An 18,456-nucleotide genomic window follows, 5' to 3' on the forward strand; every position below is an offset into this window, starting at 1 on the left:
ACCTGTCTGTAGTCTACCTGTCTGTAGTCTTCCTGTCTGTAGTCTACCTGTCTGTAGTAGGATACGAGGCTGATCCAGATCCATGTGTAAGAAGAAACTGCACAGGCGTTTGTGAGTTTTAGAAATCTGAATATTTTTTCCGTTTATTTCTTTTTGTACAAATATGAAGTGTGGCCTCTAGACACTGTTTCATAAACGAGAGCCCTGAGCTGCATGAGGCGACTGACACCGGACAGGACCATTTATAGCTTATTTTCTAACTCATCCAGTAGCTTGTCATATAGAAACCGGTGTCATTGAGCTGCCGACTCTCAGACACCGGAGTGACTCCAGAACCAGTAGACTGAACACTAGATCACAGTTGTTACCTCCAGCTCTCTCAGAGCGTTGTCACACTCCTTCTGCCCGGGAGCCTGGCGGGTACACATGGTGATGAGCTGGTTGATACTGTCTGTAACTGCCCTGCGGACACAGACCTCAGACACGTCAAAGACAGATAGGACAGCGTAGCGTAAAAAACACAGAGACGGAGAGGGATGCTGCTTGTTACCGAGCTGCGGCTGCTAGCTGGTTCTTCAGGTTGGGCGAGCTGGGGTCAGTGGACAGGACTTTGGCTGCCAGCAGCAGCTTACTGGAGGACATGGAGATGGTCTTCAGGTTGGACACCACCTGTGTCTGGTCCTCTTTAGACTGGAGGACAGGAGGATGACGGTTTATAGAAACTGTACCATAAATCTGCTTACTGAAATGAAATTATTAATTATCATCCTGATAATAAAACATGTTCCTTCATCACAGTCAACACACACTGTAGTTTATTTAAACTCCGTCCCACATACAAATACTCATCCGTTGCTAAAAAAATGGTCCCGAACTTTTGTGTTTTTTTGTGTCTTCTTGTGTTGTTGTGTGTAATTTTATTTTAAACTACAGTGAGCAGCTATTCAAGGAGATTTCTACAGTTTATTTTCTTCTTTTAAACACCAAGCGAGTGTATCCCAAGTCAGCTTGTTAACATTTCCAATTAAAAAACATAAAATAAAACAAATGTAACCAGGTGACTCCCTTACTGAGTGGATCAGTGAAAGATGATGGCACACTGCCCCGATGTGGGGGAGCATTGAAAACCTGTTTCACCATCATTTATGTGCAAGTCTTCTTCTATCATAGTGACCTGGCATGGTGCTGCCCTCTGGTGGAGCATCTGGGAGCCTATCTCACCATCACATATGTAGAAGTCTTCTCCTCTTACACTGACCTTGGACGTTCCAGCCATGTCAACACCTGCCTCCAGGAAGTTGCTGAAGTCCTGTCCAAACTTGCTTGTGGCCCTGGCCAGGACCTGGGTGGTCCCCCTGGAGGCTTGGACCACCTCGTTAGCTGACTGGTTGAGACCAGCCGCCACTTCATTAAGCTGGGCCTGAACCTCCTGGAAGCTCCTCCCACTGGATGGGAACTAGAGAGTAAGAACGAGAGGACAAACGCTGAGATGTAGCAGTAGCACCAACATCTGGGAAACACTTCTCCCCATCATCAATAGATCATTCTGGATTATTGGGATTCACATATTATCCAGATAATAACCACTTCACGTTACGTTAAGAAACAAATATATTTATTGCACCTCAGATAAGACACACATCTTTTCTTTGTTTTTAAGTTGTGGATGTTATAGAAGAACTGCACCCATAAAGTATGTGCCATTTGGGACTACACCATACAGCGTTTACATACATGCAAAGAGTCCGTATCAAACCCACAAACATCCACCTCCTTCTGTAAATGTGGAGTAACTTACAGAGTCGCCCAGCAGAGCCTTGCTGGCTTCACCCACAGTACGGATGGCGTTGTCCACGTCCCTCTGGCCAGGAAGACAGTTCACACATCTGTTCAGGGCCTGAGACACCGCCTTAGCCACCTACACACACACACACACACAAACAAACACACACACGTTGAGTGTTTTGTGTTGATCTGAATCATGACTGAGTTACTGTCTCAACACTAATCAGTCTCATCAGACTCTCATGTCACTGCTTGCACTAATGCGAACACCTAGATCATATATAAGCTCATATTACAGGCAGTTTACCAGCTAGTTACAGATGGCATTATCCCCCCCCCACTCATGTTTGGTACCGTTACTTAATTGGGTCAGTACTCAAAGCAGTGTGGCATGCGCGACTGCTTTAGCAAAGCGGCTAACGTTAGCAACGTTACGTCTCAGCTCCGACTAAACTCGGCTGTCTCAGCCTCATCGAGTCAAGGTAACACTCATCGTAATACAAAGTCAACGTGTTCATTTTCTTAAATAAAAAGTGCCTGGGTATTTTTGGTTGGGCCAAATAAGACCTATTACCAACCAAACACACTCCTACCTGTCCAGTGATTTATAGGACAAACTGGATGCATATGAAGGGAGAAGAGGATGGGTGCAAGAACGGAGCCCTGTGGTACTCCACAGGTGATGCCTGCTGTGGACAACAATGACTTGCCTATTTATAGATAAATGGAATTCAGGCCAACTCATTGGTAAGCCTGAGATGCCTACCCACTATTTAAGGCGCTCCATTAAAATAGCATGATCTACGGTGTCAAATGCTGAACTCAGGTCTCGAAGGATTAAGACTGGGCATTCCGCTATATCTGCTTTGGGGAGGAGGTCATTAGTAACTTCTCAATGGCTGCTTCTTTGCTGTATAGTGGCTCTGAAACCTGATTGAAAATTAATTAAGTACATAAAGCCTCAGTCTGGTCTGACCTAGGCCAGCCACTGCTGACTCTCTGAGTCTCCTAACTGGATTCAGGTGACATTATCTAGATGGAATATTGTGTTATTAATAAACCCCCTCAGTCCGTGCTGACCTGAGCCAGACGCTGCTGACTCTCTGCGTCTCCTGGCTTGGCGATGGCCCTCTTAGTCTCTTCAATCAGGTTGCCTGACTTGTCCATGACGTCGCCGGCACAGTCGAGCATGGCGTTGCGTGCGGGTGCGTCTTCTGTGGTGGCAGCGACTCCTCTGGCGGCGGAGGCCAAGGACTTTAGAGCATGGGCCACATCTCTGGCTGCCATGCCTGGATCGTCCAGCAGGAGAGATGGGTGAGATGTATGGAGAATGTTATAAATAACTAAATGCGACATTATGAAATATAACATTGTAACAGTGTATCAGTGTCGCTAAATCGTATCGTGACTTAAGTATCGTGATAATATCATATTGTAACATAGGTATCATGAAAATATATTGCTATATAGGTATCGTGATTATATATCGTAACATAAGTACGGTGACATCGTAACATAAGTATCGTGATAATATGTTGTGACGTAAGTATTGTGATAATATCGCATCGTAACGTAAGTATCGTGATAATATGTTGTGACATACGTATCATGATAATATCGTATCGTGACATAAGTATCTTGATAATATTATATTGTACCGTGCATCGTGAAAATATTATATCATATCATATCGTAAGATTCTATCGTGACCTAATTATCATGATATCATATTGTGACATAAGCATCATGATAATATTGCATGGTGACTAATGTATTGTGCTGCATTGGATGACAAATGTATCACATTAATATCGTATCATATCAATATTGTATAATGAGATTAGTATTGTGATAATCGTATCGTGACATATGTGTTGCAATAATATCATATCATGCCATAAGTACTGCGATAATATTGTATTGTGACATAAATATGGTGACAATATGTCATCATGACATTGTCATGATGACATAGTGTCACCATACCGATAGTACCCTATGATACCTATGGTATCGTGGGGCCTCTGGTGTCATTTAACATGCTGCAGCAGTCTGTGTGGTTTCTGTTGACCCACCGGTGTAGTTCTCGTTGCCCTGGGTGGCCTCACTCAGCAGCTGAGCCATGGCTGAGCTCACAGCCTTGGTGCTGGTCCCCAGATCCTGAGAGCACTTTTCAAGCTGAACAACACAGCAGGGAAGGAACAACTCTTATTTGTACTGTCCATTCATCATTCATGGTGTGGCAGGCTTAACGGGCGCGTCTGTCTCACCGTCTCTCCTGGCAGTGGTTTGAGTTTACCCTGCTCAGCTGAAGCTCTGGCCTCCTGGATGTCCTTCTCCAGATCCCTTACCATGGACAGAGCATTGTCTATCTCCAACGGGCCACACGCTTCCTGAGCCTACACACACACACACACACACACACACACACACACACACACACACACACACACACACACACACACACACACACACACACACACACACACACACACACACACACACACACACACACACACACACACACACACACACACACACACACACACACACACACACACACACACACACACGCCCGCACACACGCCCGCACACACACAAACAAACGTTTACAATTTATATTTACAATGCAAAGTTTAAAGAATACAGTATCTTGCTGTGTATTTTGGGGTGACATGATTCCACAGACTGACCTTCTGTGAGGTGGTCCGGAGCTCAGCCAGAGCACTGGCCAGGTTCTTAGCACACTGGCTGAGCTGCATCGCTGTGGCCTGGTCACTGATGGTGGGAACTGTGGCCTTGGACGCTGTGACCATCCTAGCACCAGGCTGCGAGAGGACAGACAAGAAGACAAGATTAACATGCTGGACGGATAGAGGAGAGGGTCTAAAACATCTCATCTTTGTCCTAAAGCTGGAACTACTGTAGAGGGCTTTCAAATCCAGTGAGTTTAACACGTATTTTTTACAGATGTCTAGTACACCTGCTCATTACTGTCAAGTCGTTTACATTTACATTTACATCCGATGTCTCCTCTGGACTATGAATGTCTCTAGTATGTCATATTTATATCAGACATCCCTGCTCTTCGCGCTGATTTCAGGTCATTTAAGTGCAGCGTTGGGTTATCCATCACAACAGTATCGAAGCTCAATCTGTTGTGTTGCGGTTTCATTATTTTTTCCCTATTTCGAAATGTGTTTCGTGAGGGCATAGTGACCTTTGACATCCCAACTCTTATCCTTGAGTCTGTGTGTAGCAGTGTGATATGTCGTTGGTATCAATGATACTTTGTGCTAAACACGACGTTGAAAGTTTAAGTTGCTGCTGCTGTTTGCATTCCTTCAGATGCAAATTCATAAAATGAAGTACAGAAATCAATCAATCTCCTGTTTTTCGTTTGCTTTTTTTAGCATGAATGTTCTACAACTGTTTTTTTCTCTGTGCATCTCTGCGTTGAATCCTTAATCAGAATGCCAGCTGCATCCAACGTATGGCTTCTGTTTATCCCTGCCTTTTCACCATTACTGTGCTGTTCTGTTCCTGCAATGCTGGAATGTTCCGTCACCTGCAGGAAGTTCTGGCTCGCACTGATAAGGGCCAGCTGAGCACTGGGACTGTCCGACTGAGACTGGCTGCCTCGGACCCCCTGGACCAGCTGAGGGATCTGCTCCGCCACCGCCTGGTGTCACACACAGATAGATAGACAAGTACATAAGCACAGCACAATGATGAAGACAGGTGTAATTCATTCAGCCACTGCACTGGGATCCTGTGTAGCAAAGGACGATTTGATCTTTTCTACTGGATGTGACAGGATGATACACAAAGAGAGTTTAATACGTTGACGCCAGTGTGTTTTCTGTAGGTGTGCTGATGTCGTGAGTGTGTTACCTTGCAGCTCTGGACAAGCTGCTGCTGGGCGGCCTGGTTCCTGTTGGACAAGGCAGCATGCTGAGCAGCAGCTATGGTCTGAGTGGCTGCTGCCGCTGCCTGTTTGGCTGCATTCTGAAAGGAAACACACAAACCACAACAGTAAATATCACGAGGACCAGTGATGCAATGAGTACTATGTTAGCCGCTAATATCCGCTGGTTTTCACTTTAAATCTCACAAAAAAATCAGTAGCCAACTGTCAAGATTGACACCTGAATATATTTAATTGCAAACAACTTCCAGCAGCGACTGATATCATTTCACATAATATTGCAGGTATGCTTTGGCAACAACGGTTGCTAACCATTCATCCCAATAAAGCATATTGAATTGAATAGAAGTTCTTATCATAACAGACTTGAGCCAGATATCTTCAGCTTGTTCCGGTTGGAAACTGTGTGTGCTCATGGGAGTTGTAGGGTCTTGGTGCCTCCTTACAATGACTTTATTATTCCAGATACCATAAAGGAAGACTACGATTAAAAACATTTTTATCAGTCCTTGGTGTGAAGCCTACTGTTCAACCTGTAAAGCAATCTTCCACTGGTCTATCCAGCCATACATCCTGTGTAGGCTACAAAACCCGGACTGTGGTAGATCCCAGCTCTTCTTACCTCCAGCTTGTTGACCAGACGTTTCTTGATGGCGTTCTGGGCGGCAGCGTTGGTGGCCATGCGGAGACCTTCAGCGGCTTCTCGTAATTTCTGCTGCTGCTCCTCACTGTCGGGGTTAGCTGCTGCACCCTGGAGGGGAGCAGGTCAAACATCAAACCAACAGGCTACGGTTGATATGAAGACGTCTGCTCAGGTGCTCATGTGTTCTTACCTTAGCAGCCTCCACCATCTTGGCCGTGGCATCAGCCAGTAGCTTGGCGGCTGACAGCAGCTTGCGTGAATTCTCGAGGTCTGACTCTCCCTCTGCATCCATCTTGATGGCGTTAACCAGGTCTGATGTGGCCTGGGCGAGGATACGAGCCTGACGGACCATCTCCCCTGGTCAGACAAAATGGTATTGGTATAATCACTATTGCGATAATATCATAATATCATGTTGTGTTAATATCATGTTGCGTTAATATTGTGACTTAAGGTATCGTGACTTAAATATCATGATAATATCGTATCGTAACTAATGTATCGCAATAATATGGTATCGTGACTCAAATATTGTGATAAAATGGCATTGCGACTTTAGTATTGTACTAATATGGTATTATGACATAAGTATGGTAATAACATTGCATCGTGACTTAAGTACAGACCCCTCATATGAACATATGATTTTAGATTAGACTTTGTATGAAATTTGTATCTATTGCAGTTGTTACATGCACTCCTAGTAGTTCTACAAGTGCAACGTTATTGATATGTAAAAACATTTTTTGCAATCTGGGATGGAGGTTCATTCTCAGAAGGTGATGGTTGGACCTCTCTGCTCCCATGACTCTCTGCCACTCTCGCCTGCCTGTTGGGTTGACTGATACCGTCTCTCCAGACTTCACCTTACTGTCTGGTGACCCTGTCCTTTGGCATGGCTTTTAACAGCAGAAATGCCCATGTTGCTAACGTCAAATGCTTTCTTGCACATCCTTAACCCCTGTAGTCCAGACCCTGGTCCCGACCCTGGTCCCGACCCTGGTCCCGACCCTGGTCCCGACCCTGGTCCCGACCCTGGTCCCTCCTTTACCTACCTGCATCTCCCATTGAGCTGAAGATGTTCTCAGTGACATCCAAAATGCGGTCAGTGGCTTCTCCGTGGCGTCCAATAGGATGTCCTCCACTGGCGTACTGTTTGATGTGTTGCAGCAGCTCATTGAGGGCCTGAGTGACGCCTGTGGCAGCCACGCCCACCTGCTTCAGGAGGCCCTCGTCATTGGTGGCCCCCTGTGACGCCTCCACACAGCCTTCTACTGACTTGGCTACCAGCTTGCCAGCCTCAATCAGCTGCTCCTGGCACACTGGAGAGCTGATGGTTGGAGCCACCACCTTGCAGAGGGATCAGGGGATAAGTCAGTCTCCTGGTAGCCATGAAGTCAAATCTATTCTTTTCAGACACAGGCACATGATATGTCCATGTTTCCTCTCAGCACTAAGACATACATGTAAAGTTAATAAGGATACTTTTTCATAATAAAATAAAACAAATAAAACACATCCATGTGAATATGCAACATCCAGAGACAAAGTATTGAATATTGAGTGTTCCTGATGGTTCTCCTCAGCCCGACTAAGAGGTTTTGTTGTCTAAACGCTACGTTGGTTTTGTAGCGTGAGCAACAACTGAACGGACATGTGCCGTCTCTCAGCTCCACGCCAAAAGACTCAGGACTCACCCTGGTGCAGGCCACCAGCTGAGACGTGGACAGAGCACACTGAGTGGCGGCAGCAATGACCCGGTTCTGCTGGGCCGAGTCGTCGGTCTTCTGGGCCACGTTCTTAGCTTTAAGCACCAGGGCTGCTGCGGCGTTGGCCACAGCTTTAGCCAGATGCATCAGCATGTCCTGTAACGGCAAACACACAGCAGTTAGCACCACGCAGCACTGACTGCTCAGCTCGTTAGCTCAGAGGTTTTTCATTAAAGATCGCTTGGAATTACATAAATTACTCGTGAAATGATTCACAACACATAGTTGCAATCTGAAAGGATAATATTAGGATTTAAAATCTAATGTAGTATTAAAACTATTAAACTATGGAGGGTTGGTTATCTCTTCAATGCTGCCTCAACTTTCCACACAGTAGCTGTTTCATATTGATATTTCATATTTTTACTCTCTTCAGGCATCAAACATCCACAAAGCCCAACACATCCCAAAAGGTTAAGTTTTATCAAATTTGGGAAAAATGGATTGAATTCATAACCCCGACTCAAGTAGAATTTGTATGATCTGTATGATATGAAGTTTTTTTTTCTTTATGTCACCCTCCTATCCCTGATGGAAATAACAATAAGCAAGTTCCCTCACTTTAATGTATATAGTTGTCTTGTTAAGATTGTTAATTAATTAAAAGTCTCTCATATTCAGTGGAATATAAAAGGACATGTTCTCAGGAAAGTGACGATGGATGCTCATGAAGGACCAGGAGGACTGTCCTTAACCACACAAACTGTGTCCTTCGTGGACTCTTGTTGCTCACCTGTATGCATAAACAGGAAAAGGACTATGGAAAATACGAATTTTGTATTTTTGTGCTGTTGATTCTGATGGAAGATGCCTTTTCCAAACCAAATCAAAAATTATAAAAATAAAAAAATCCCAGCTGTTGTCATAGATGTGGAGCAGGTGTACATGTCCTTCATTACCAGGAGGACATGGTAGGTAGGTGCTCGGCTGTTGTTGTTTGTATAAAAGCTTTCTGACTGAGGCCCATTCACAGCTGATATAACAGACCGGTTGTAAACACAGAAGAATGAATGATGGGAAGACGGACACACCTGGAACTGTGGGTCGGTGTCTGTCTCTCCGATGTGAGACAGCAGCTCCCCGCTGGCCTGGCCAACGTTTCCTGCAGCCTGCAGCAGGTTCTGACGAGGCTAGAAGACATGATGGACAACCGTCAACAACCATGAGTGCGAGCATGGACCCACGTCCACGTCCCCTGCGTCTCGTCTGTCTACCTCTGTGTTTGCAGGCTGGGCCGTCTTCAGCATGTCGGAGACAGTACAGGCCAGGTTCTTGGCAGCGCCCAGCAACTGCTGTCCATTCGCTCCTTCGTCCTCCATCAGAGCAGCCAGCAGTTTGACTCCCTTTGACATCTCCGTCAGGTTGGAGGAGATGGTGGTTACAGCACAGCCCACTGCTGTGTAGTCCGTCTCTGCTGGGTCACCTGGGGACAGGTCGGTACATGTACAACTGTAGGAACTCTGACAGCAGCCTGCACAGGCAGCATCATTATTACAGAGAGACTGATGCTCAGTGTTGGTACCTGCAGTGAGGTTGACCATGGAGGCGGTGCCTGCTGTGATGGCATCCACCTGAGAATGGATCTCATGTTTGGACTCATCCATCTTGTTTTTGCGCCAGGCTTGGGAGGCCTTAAACAAAAAAAAATCCTCTGGTCACAGAAATCTAGATCTCACATGATCTTAGGAGTGAAACCAACCCACATGGACCCAGAATGAAGTTGAGTCTCACAGCATCTGTTCCCAGGGGGGGCAGAGTATCAAAGTCATCCAGAGAGGCCTGGGCCGCCTGGACAGCCTGCATGCTGCAGTTGATGGTTCCAGTCAGGGCCTGCTGGGCTGACGTCTGTGGACACATGAAACAACAACATGTCAGTCTGTCTCTGTGGTGCTCAGCTCCACGGTTTAACACGAATATAAAGACAAAACATAAAGATATATAGAGACAAAATTGTGGACTGGAGGAGACGGGAATCAAACCACCTTGTGATTGGAGAACGACTCGCTCTACGTCTGAGCCACAGCCGCCCAATATTATGTTAGTGTGGACTTAAAGACATAGCCTGTACTGTTAGTAAACACATTCACTGTTGGTTTGATTTGTTGAAAATAATAATAATATTATATTTATTTACACACACACACACACACACACACACACACACACACACACACACACACACAGACACACACATACACATGTGTATTAATGTATGTATGTATGTGTGTAGGTATATATATTAGGGCTGTCAATTGATTCAACATTTTAATCAGATTGATGACAAGGTAGCTGTGGATTAATCATGATTAATGATATGTAGAAATGTGGGTAATAGGATTAGTATGTGAACAATTAATATAACGAAGAATGAATGAAGCACAGTTAAGAAATGTAAACACTTACTCTGTTTTTGTTTTGTTAGGTTAAGCATATCGCTCACTTGTTTTTTTTGTTTTAAATTTTTATAATGTTTATGTTTTGTGTTTTCAACTGTATATTTGATACTGTTGGACCCCAGGGAGAATAGCTGTGGCTTTGCTGCAGCTAATGGGGATCTTAATAAACAAATAAATTAATCACTATTTGTAAATATATATGAAAATTTCCCATTTTCTCTGTATATTGTTGTGGTATATGCACGAGACGAGGTGCAGTACATCTTGACAAGCCTCTTGTCTCACCCTTACTATGTAGTTTAGTTGTCTAAACCTAACTATGTAGTTTTGTTGTCTAAACCTAACTATGTAGTTTAGTTATCTAAACCTAACTATGTAGTTTTGTCGTCTCAACCTAACTATGTAGTTTAGTTATCTAAACCTAACTATGTAGTTTAGTTATCTAAACCTAACTATGTAGTTTAGTTATCTAAACCTAACTATGTAGTTTAGTTGTCTAAACCTAACTATGTAGTTTTGTTGCCTCAACCTAACTATGTAGTTTAGTTGTCTCAACCTAACTATGTAGTTTAGTTGTCTCAACCTAACTATGTAGTTAAGTTGTCTAAACCTAACTTAAGTTTTTTGTGTGCGTTAACCATGTGACCAGAAAAGGTCCAGAAAAAACATAGAAACACAACTGAGAGTGTTTTTTGGTTGTATGAGCTAGTGATTTATTGGGAGACAGAATGGACTTGTATTTGAAACTAGTACAGACCAGTTGTTGAGCTGCTTTGAGTCCTGTTCTGCCAGTTACAACCTGTCGTGGTATTTGTCTCACCAGTGGAGGCATGTGTCCTCGGTGCATCTGACCACTGGTGATGTGCTGCTTGGCCTGAGGCATGGAACCCATCTGGAAGCTCTCTGGACCTCCAGCTCCTGAACGCATGATGGCCGGCAAGGCCACTGATCCGGTCTCTACCCTGCCCACCTTGTTGAACTGCTGCTGCAGCACCGTGGACCTGGAGGGATGGTACAGAGTCACTTCACTGGGGTTCCTCCAGAAGACTAACCCATCAGAGGGTTATCAACCAACTCGACTACACACTCTATGAATATGAATATGTCTACAACTACTAAATGCACAGTATCTGTCTGATAACCATCACAGCAACACTCCTACTTCTTGGGTGACACAGAGTCCTCCAGCATGGTGGACTCTTCATCTCCCTCCAGGCCAAAGTGGTCTTTGCTCTTTTTCTGTCAAAGACAACATAAAGACATCAGTGGAGAGACTGCACAACAGCATTAGTGACTACATTTGGGACAAAAATGACCTTTAACTGAGACAAACTTCTTCCACCTTCAACATCTACACATATTAAAACAAAGTACATATCAGGAATATTAAGAATAGCTGCTAGAAAATCAATTACAAAGCAATGTCTTTACCCTATAGAAGACTGGTCTGACGTCATTCATGAACCTTTTAGAATGGATAGAATGACCTCATCCATGAAGGAAACTAAATGTGTTTCCCCTTCCTTTTAACAGCCTTCTTTTCTTTTAATTTGTTTTCTTACTTTTGTTGCATTGATATGTTTCTTCATCTCACATCTCAAAACACCTCATGTTCTATTGTTGTTGTAAAACCTGAAGATATGTCTAACTAACGATGACTGTGTGAACTGCTGCAGTAATGAGATCCTGAATAAAGGAGAAGACATCAGTGGTGAACACACAGGACATCAGCCTAATAAGTCTGTATGCAACATGTTTGTCTCTCCTGACACAATACATGTTGTTGAGTCATCTTCTTTATCTGTGATCATAACCCTGTGCCATTCAAAGATGGATCAGAAGATTGAATATAATTATGGATTTTAAATATATTCCACATTAACGAGAGAACGGAAGTTGAGCAATTTACAATTGTAACATAACTCCTGAATGAAGGAATCCACTACATGAGTCAACTTAGTTTACCTTCAACTAATACATGTTACCAGACAAACTGGTCGTGAAATAGTTATTAATTAAAGGGGGATGAAATTGTTATCTATTGGTTTCATGTTCAGGGACACTTATTGCTCATGTCGAGTATCTCGTCAGTAAAACAACATCAAAGTTAATTACATGTCACGGTGGACACATGAATTAAACACAACCATGTGACCCTGAAACGCATTAGTTTGAATGGCGTGCTTAATGATCATGTCCATGTAAAAGAATCAGGAGAATACTACCTAGCGAGTATTTGCTGACCTGACGTGAGACTGGGTTGCACCACTGTGTTGTATGATGTGGGTCCCGTTATGACATTGACTGGTGAGAATGATTGACAGTTACCTTCTTGAGGATGATGTCGATGTAACCAGCGATCAGCTGAGCGATCTGCTCCCCCTCAGTGGTCTGAACTGAGTAGTACCCATCCTGGTAGTCTCCAAAATCCTGCAAAGGACAAAGAGGACAGCCCGGGATGAAAAGACTACATGACCCATGCAGGGGGCTCCCTGTTGTCTAGAGACCCGGTGAAAGGGGCTTCTCGTAGTCTGGAGACCCAGGTGCAGTGGGTCCCTCATAGTCCAGAGATGACGATGAACAAACTCCTCATAGACCACGAAAGCAAATGCAGGGGGCTCCTCACCATCACCTGAAGTCTATCCTAAACCTGGACCACATCTGGACCACATCTGGCTGAGACTATGTATTGACACCAGCAGCAGTAGTCAGGAGATGTGCTGTTCCACCCTTCATCAAACAAGTCTGATGATGTGATCAAATTAACGCTGAATGCTGGATTTAAGGTGATGCAGGAACAGTCACGTCCCTCTCACCCCACTGCCTTCCTCCTTCTACATCCAACCCTGGACCCAGACCGTCTGACCTGGACCCAGACCGTCTGACCTGGTCCCAGACTGTCTGACCTGGTCCTAGACTGTCTGACCTGGTCCCAGACTGTCTGACCTGGTCCCAGACTGCCTGACCTGGTCCCAGACTGTCTGACCTGGTCCCAGACTGCCTGACCTGGTCCCAGACTGTCTGACCTGGTCCTAGACTGTCTGACCTGGTCCCAGTCTGCCTGACCTGGTCCCAGACTGTCTGACCTGGTCCCAGACTGCCTGACCTGGTCCCAGACTGTCTGACCTGGTCCCAGACTGTCTGACCTGGTCCCAGACTGCCTGACCTGGTCCCAGACTGTCTGACCTGGTCCCAGACTAACACACAATATATTAATTTGGTGGAGAGAACACTGAATGCAACACTATGATTGCAACAACACCAAAATAAGGTTGGCTGGGTTGTAACAATGGTATTTGCTCTGTCAGCACTTGCCATGACCGAACATGTCGAGGCAAGGTTACAACATTGATCACATACAGTCACAGCCAGCAGGTCATGCCTCAACATAGCTGTAGGGGGCGTACCAGGACGACAGGAAGCAGGACAGGGATGCTCATGTTATCACACCTTACAGGCCATGTTAGTTAGGACCAACCAGCTACCAGCTCGGTCTCAGTGACTGGGGGACTGACCAGGGTGAAGCTCTTGGGGGAGGCAGCCCAGCGTTTGATGTTGGTCAGGTTCCACTCCTGGATCACCTCCTTGGTCTTCTCGTCCACTCTCATCACACTCTCCTTGGTGATCCCCAGCAGGCGAGGCACCAGTTTGTTCTTGCCCTTCATCTTCTCCTGCAGGAGGTGGAAGAAAGTGGTTAGAAGTCAGCAACATTGACACACATGAACTCCTAACGCATGTATACGAAACACAACCTCACGTCAACTTATCCACAAACTGAAACTCATGTACAATTCAGTATTAACTTTTCTTCCTCTTTCATCATTTGTGAGTCTATCCTGAAGTTGGACCACAGCTGGATCACATATGGCTCAGACTATGTGGTGTAGTTGTGACCATTCTTCTCACCTTGACCAGGAAGAAAGACACTCCGTAGGTTTTCAGAGACCTGGCCAGCTTCACATAGCTGACTTTGGCTTCGATCTCCGTCATGTTCTGGCTGTTTTTGTGAGCCTGCAGAGAAAACAGAAACAATCAGAGGAGTAGATCCACTCTGTAGCATCAACACACAAATAGAAGTCATCTTTGTTGGATTTCCTGATCCTGGATCCTGCATGACTGCTACAGTTTAGGGAAACATGAGCTCAAGATCAAGCTCTCTGCTTACTTTCAGTACTGGAAGCCACAACTACATCAGCATTATAAAGCCTGTATGTGGGATTGAAGCAGCAGGCCAGTGGAACCAGACCAGGTCTTACCTGGAAGATCTTCTTCTCTCCTTTGTGCTTGATGTACTCTTTGGGGAGGAACTCCTTTAAACTGAGGAGGAGAGACTTCGGCTCGGATCAAACCACTTCAAAAAGACTCACATTGTGATGGGAGGAAGAGAAAGACAACTCACTCTAAGAATCCAGGCTTGTGTTTGGTCTCGTTGTGGTCCCCGAACTGGATCTGACACTGATAGCCAGCAAACTCACAGGCCTTATCAAAGGAGACTGGATGAGAGCCGTTCAGGATGTCATCACGGGCCTGTCAGCAGACATGTATATTATATATATATATATAAACACATTTACACACACACATATATATATATACATGTGTATATATAACCATGAAGCTGACTTGTTGGGATCTTTTGTGTGGTTTTCGGCCTCACTTTCTTTCTTGATCCGTCATCAGGACGTTGTTTGTATCCTAAACTGTGTATGTCTGATTCTGTTGCAACGGCCTTAATTCGCCAAGAGCCTCTCAGTGAATCTCAGCATATGTTAAAGACAAACTTTCATTTTTAGAAAGCCTTTAACGAGGAAACATGGGAGAAATGGGGAGTGGTTGTTATGACTTACTGGCATGCCTCACAGAGATATACAAGGTCTATGTGCACCTGGACGTAGAGTAGGTTGAGCTGGACGGGGTCTCTGGAGTCCACGTTCTGGTCCGAGTAGAAGAACTTCCTCCTCAGCAGCAACATCTCCGTCTCCTCCACGCCCTGTTCCCTCAGCGTCCTGCCGTGGTCCAGCCAGTTCACTAAAGCACAGACATCAACAGGCGTCTTCATCAATTTGGTGAAAGACAGTTGATCAGTAACCACATACAATATTCCCAGTGATCAGTGTACTGATGGGGATGGATAGATTTGTATTTTAGCTTTCGTCTCCTGAAGAGCTCATTACTAGGTAAGACCCCGACCTAATCTAGATCAGACCACGGCCTCAAAATATTACCATTTTATTGATCCTATTTGAACCCTTTAGTGTGAATTGTTTAGAGTGTTTGTTAAACTGTATTCAGATAGGATAGCTTCAGAGTGAAAGGGGGAGATAGTTGGATGACACACAGAAAGGGCAGCTGGCGGGATTCGAACCCGGGCCCGCTGCAGTGAGGACTCAGCCTCGGTGTGTGTTTAGATTTTAGTGTAAATTGCTTGGTTTTAATGTTGTACTAGTTGTTTTTACCCTGAATGTGGTGCACCTTGAGATTTCCTTTGTATTTTTAAAATATGCTATATAAATATAAATATATAACTATAATTATTATTAATATTATTATCATCATCATCAAGCAGACGAGGAGCTCTTGCTCTCTGTTGTAGGATGAGGAGATAAATAGCATAAAAAACTACAGACTGGTTCATCCTGATTGAAAAGCACTAATATGAACCGTCTTGCCATCTACCACCATCAAAACAAGAAGGAAGTGGTTAAGTGGTAAAACCCTTCTCGTGCTCCGTGTGATTGGCTGCCTGGGACACATGTGACATTTCAAGTGGTGTGACTCCATGCCTGGAGGTGAAAAGTTGAAGAGTTTTCTCATGAGTGATGTTACTGGGGGTGTTTGACTCATAGGAGTATAAAGGAGTACATCCTTCGGACTGTTGAGTATTTTGAAGAGATGTATGAGTCAGTTGTCTGTCACAGGCGGTGACAGGTCAACGTTGTCACAACATTCACAATCCTCCACAAGCAGGACTCATCATGTTCAGAGCTGTGGGCTTGGATATGGTGAGGTTTATGGTGTCTTACACTCGTCGTCTGTGTGCAGCTTCTGCTTCAGCTTCTCCATCTTCTTGTCGTCCCTCAGCAGAGTCTTGTCTCTTTTCAGGGTCCCTGTGGTCTCCTCCTTCTTCTCTTCAAGGATGTCTCTCACCAGGGAGTACTCATCATAGTTTGTAATGCCTGAAACATAAACGCGTACAGATTACTGCCTTCACTTTCAGTTACACGCTGCAGAACAAGCTGCACATGTGGAGGATTGTATTGTTATCTTGTTCTGGAGGCGAGGGTGGACAGAGAAAGCAGCCAATGGGCACACGTGATTCCACCTGGACACATCGGTGTCAGTTCAGGACCGATTTTAAGATCATTCTCATCACGTCATGTCCTAGCTCCTGCCTACATCGGCCAGCTATTAATCCCTTCAACCACCCAACGTCCACGGAGGACATCCAACCAATACTTGGTGTCTGTCCCAGACTGTGGAATGTTAGACCTGCTGAGTCTGTGGACTGTCCCTCAAATCATCTACAAACCTACTTCTCTAACTTTCAGAGTTCATGAGATGATCTGGATGGTAGCTGGTTGCTCTTTGCTCTCTTTGTCCTTAAGCGCGTTGCATTAGTAGTGTATTTGATTGCATTTAGAAACTGTGTTGCTTCTTTTGTTTCCTCTGCTGACATGAATGGAAAGGCCGTAGTAACCCATGTTGAAAAGGTGCTGTGTAAATGACGTCTAGGCGTGTCAGCGCTGACCTATCCGAGCACAGATGGTCATGAGCATGTCACTGACGATCTTGGAGTCGTCCACCATGACGGTCTTCACTGTCCCGTCCAGCATGCGGATCTTCAGAGGCCTCTGCTTTTTCTTGTAATCTAGAGTGTCCTGAGGGACAGACAGAGAGACAGACAGAGGGACAGACACGACTCTGAAACAAACCGAAACTCATTCTCATATCAGAGGGTCTACAGTGAGATTAGTAGCACGGCAGCTAATCAGCTGTTTCCAGCTACAGAGTTGAATGAACCACTTCATTAAGCCATAGTTAGCGAGCGGAAGGGAAAGAGTTAGCAGCAGTAGTAGTAGTCATTACAAAGTGGGAATGATGGATGCTCAAACGCTGACATTTCACTGACTAGCTTGTTTAAATGCATAAGAAAACAGGAGGAGTATGTGACAAAGTGAGAATGGGTTTACAGGGAATAGATTTCTTTTAAAAGATAAAAGATTTGGAATGTTTTTAAGGTGTTTTGCCAATTGTCATGGATAACAATGAATGGTATGGATGAGAAAAGTTATAGCACACAGTCCTGATTGAGCTGAAGGTTTTGATGCTTGAATGAAGTTTCTGCATTGAATACATATGTAAGGAGTTAGATGACAAACAAACAAAATAAATGGAATGTTTGTACATAGAAGAACATAGTTCACATCAGTATCAGTAGAAGTAGTAGTATTACTAGTAGTAGTAGAGTGACACAGTACATGTAGGGAGCAGGTTGTGTTAAACTCAAGAGACCAGTATTTGAGACTTGTGAAAAGTGTATTTTACACTTAGTTGACTTATTATTATTTTAGTTTAGTATTTGTGTATATATATATACACAATTATACAACAAATGCACAGAATTCAGGTGAAGATTGTAGATTAGCAGGAACGCAACATCTACATCTAAATCTACTCTTAAGATCTTCTGTTATTTCCAATGACATGGAGCGTAATCCTAAACCCACGTGGGTTTAAAGTTACACAGTAAACAGTGAACTTGGGCTCACATAACGTTTCATCAAAACTATACAGAACACCAAATATGGGCTCAGTTAAGCCTCCTTTAATCTGACTGTGATGTATTTCTCCAATAATGTTCCAGGTGATCCACACTGTTTATGAGTGATTCATGTAATTGTTCTGGTCCTCACTAATGTCCTAACAGGAAGCTGG

General features: G+C 44.4%; 1 protein-coding gene across 1 annotated transcript in view; it reads right to left on the reverse strand.

Moving 5' to 3' along the window:
* Positions 1 to 18,456, reverse strand: part of tln1 (talin 1) — a 66,009-nt gene that overhangs the window by 26,879 nt on the left and 20,674 nt on the right. Inside the window, exons 5-32 of the mRNA XM_084034426.1 lie at positions 17,270 to 17,399; positions 16,545 to 16,697; positions 15,407 to 15,549; positions 14,921 to 15,048; positions 14,778 to 14,838; positions 14,428 to 14,532; positions 14,037 to 14,192; positions 12,850 to 12,951; positions 11,684 to 11,760; positions 11,342 to 11,522; positions 9,857 to 9,970; positions 9,648 to 9,756; positions 9,340 to 9,548; positions 9,157 to 9,255; positions 8,054 to 8,221; positions 7,412 to 7,706; positions 6,547 to 6,713; positions 6,336 to 6,464; positions 5,680 to 5,793; positions 5,354 to 5,467; positions 4,479 to 4,613; positions 4,056 to 4,184; positions 3,861 to 3,963; positions 2,866 to 3,074; positions 1,799 to 1,918; positions 1,259 to 1,456; positions 551 to 690; positions 369 to 462 (exon numbers count right to left, since the gene is read on the reverse strand). Coding sequence (XP_083890552.1) covers positions 369 to 462; positions 551 to 690; positions 1,259 to 1,456; positions 1,799 to 1,918; positions 2,866 to 3,074; positions 3,861 to 3,963; positions 4,056 to 4,184; positions 4,479 to 4,613; positions 5,354 to 5,467; positions 5,680 to 5,793; positions 6,336 to 6,464; positions 6,547 to 6,713; positions 7,412 to 7,706; positions 8,054 to 8,221; positions 9,157 to 9,255; positions 9,340 to 9,548; positions 9,648 to 9,756; positions 9,857 to 9,970; positions 11,342 to 11,522; positions 11,684 to 11,760; positions 12,850 to 12,951; positions 14,037 to 14,192; positions 14,428 to 14,532; positions 14,778 to 14,838; positions 14,921 to 15,048; positions 15,407 to 15,549; positions 16,545 to 16,697; positions 17,270 to 17,399 — 3,882 coding nt within the window. The remainder of the gene's footprint in view (positions 1 to 368; positions 463 to 550; positions 691 to 1,258; positions 1,457 to 1,798; positions 1,919 to 2,865; positions 3,075 to 3,860; positions 3,964 to 4,055; positions 4,185 to 4,478; positions 4,614 to 5,353; positions 5,468 to 5,679; positions 5,794 to 6,335; positions 6,465 to 6,546; positions 6,714 to 7,411; positions 7,707 to 8,053; positions 8,222 to 9,156; positions 9,256 to 9,339; positions 9,549 to 9,647; positions 9,757 to 9,856; positions 9,971 to 11,341; positions 11,523 to 11,683; positions 11,761 to 12,849; positions 12,952 to 14,036; positions 14,193 to 14,427; positions 14,533 to 14,777; positions 14,839 to 14,920; positions 15,049 to 15,406; positions 15,550 to 16,544; positions 16,698 to 17,269; positions 17,400 to 18,456) is intronic.

Source organism: Eutrigla gurnardus (assembly GCF_963514095.1).
Source record: "Eutrigla gurnardus genome assembly, chromosome: 19".
In the NCBI taxonomy this organism is placed as follows: domain Eukaryota; kingdom Metazoa; phylum Chordata; class Actinopteri; order Perciformes; family Triglidae; genus Eutrigla; species Eutrigla gurnardus.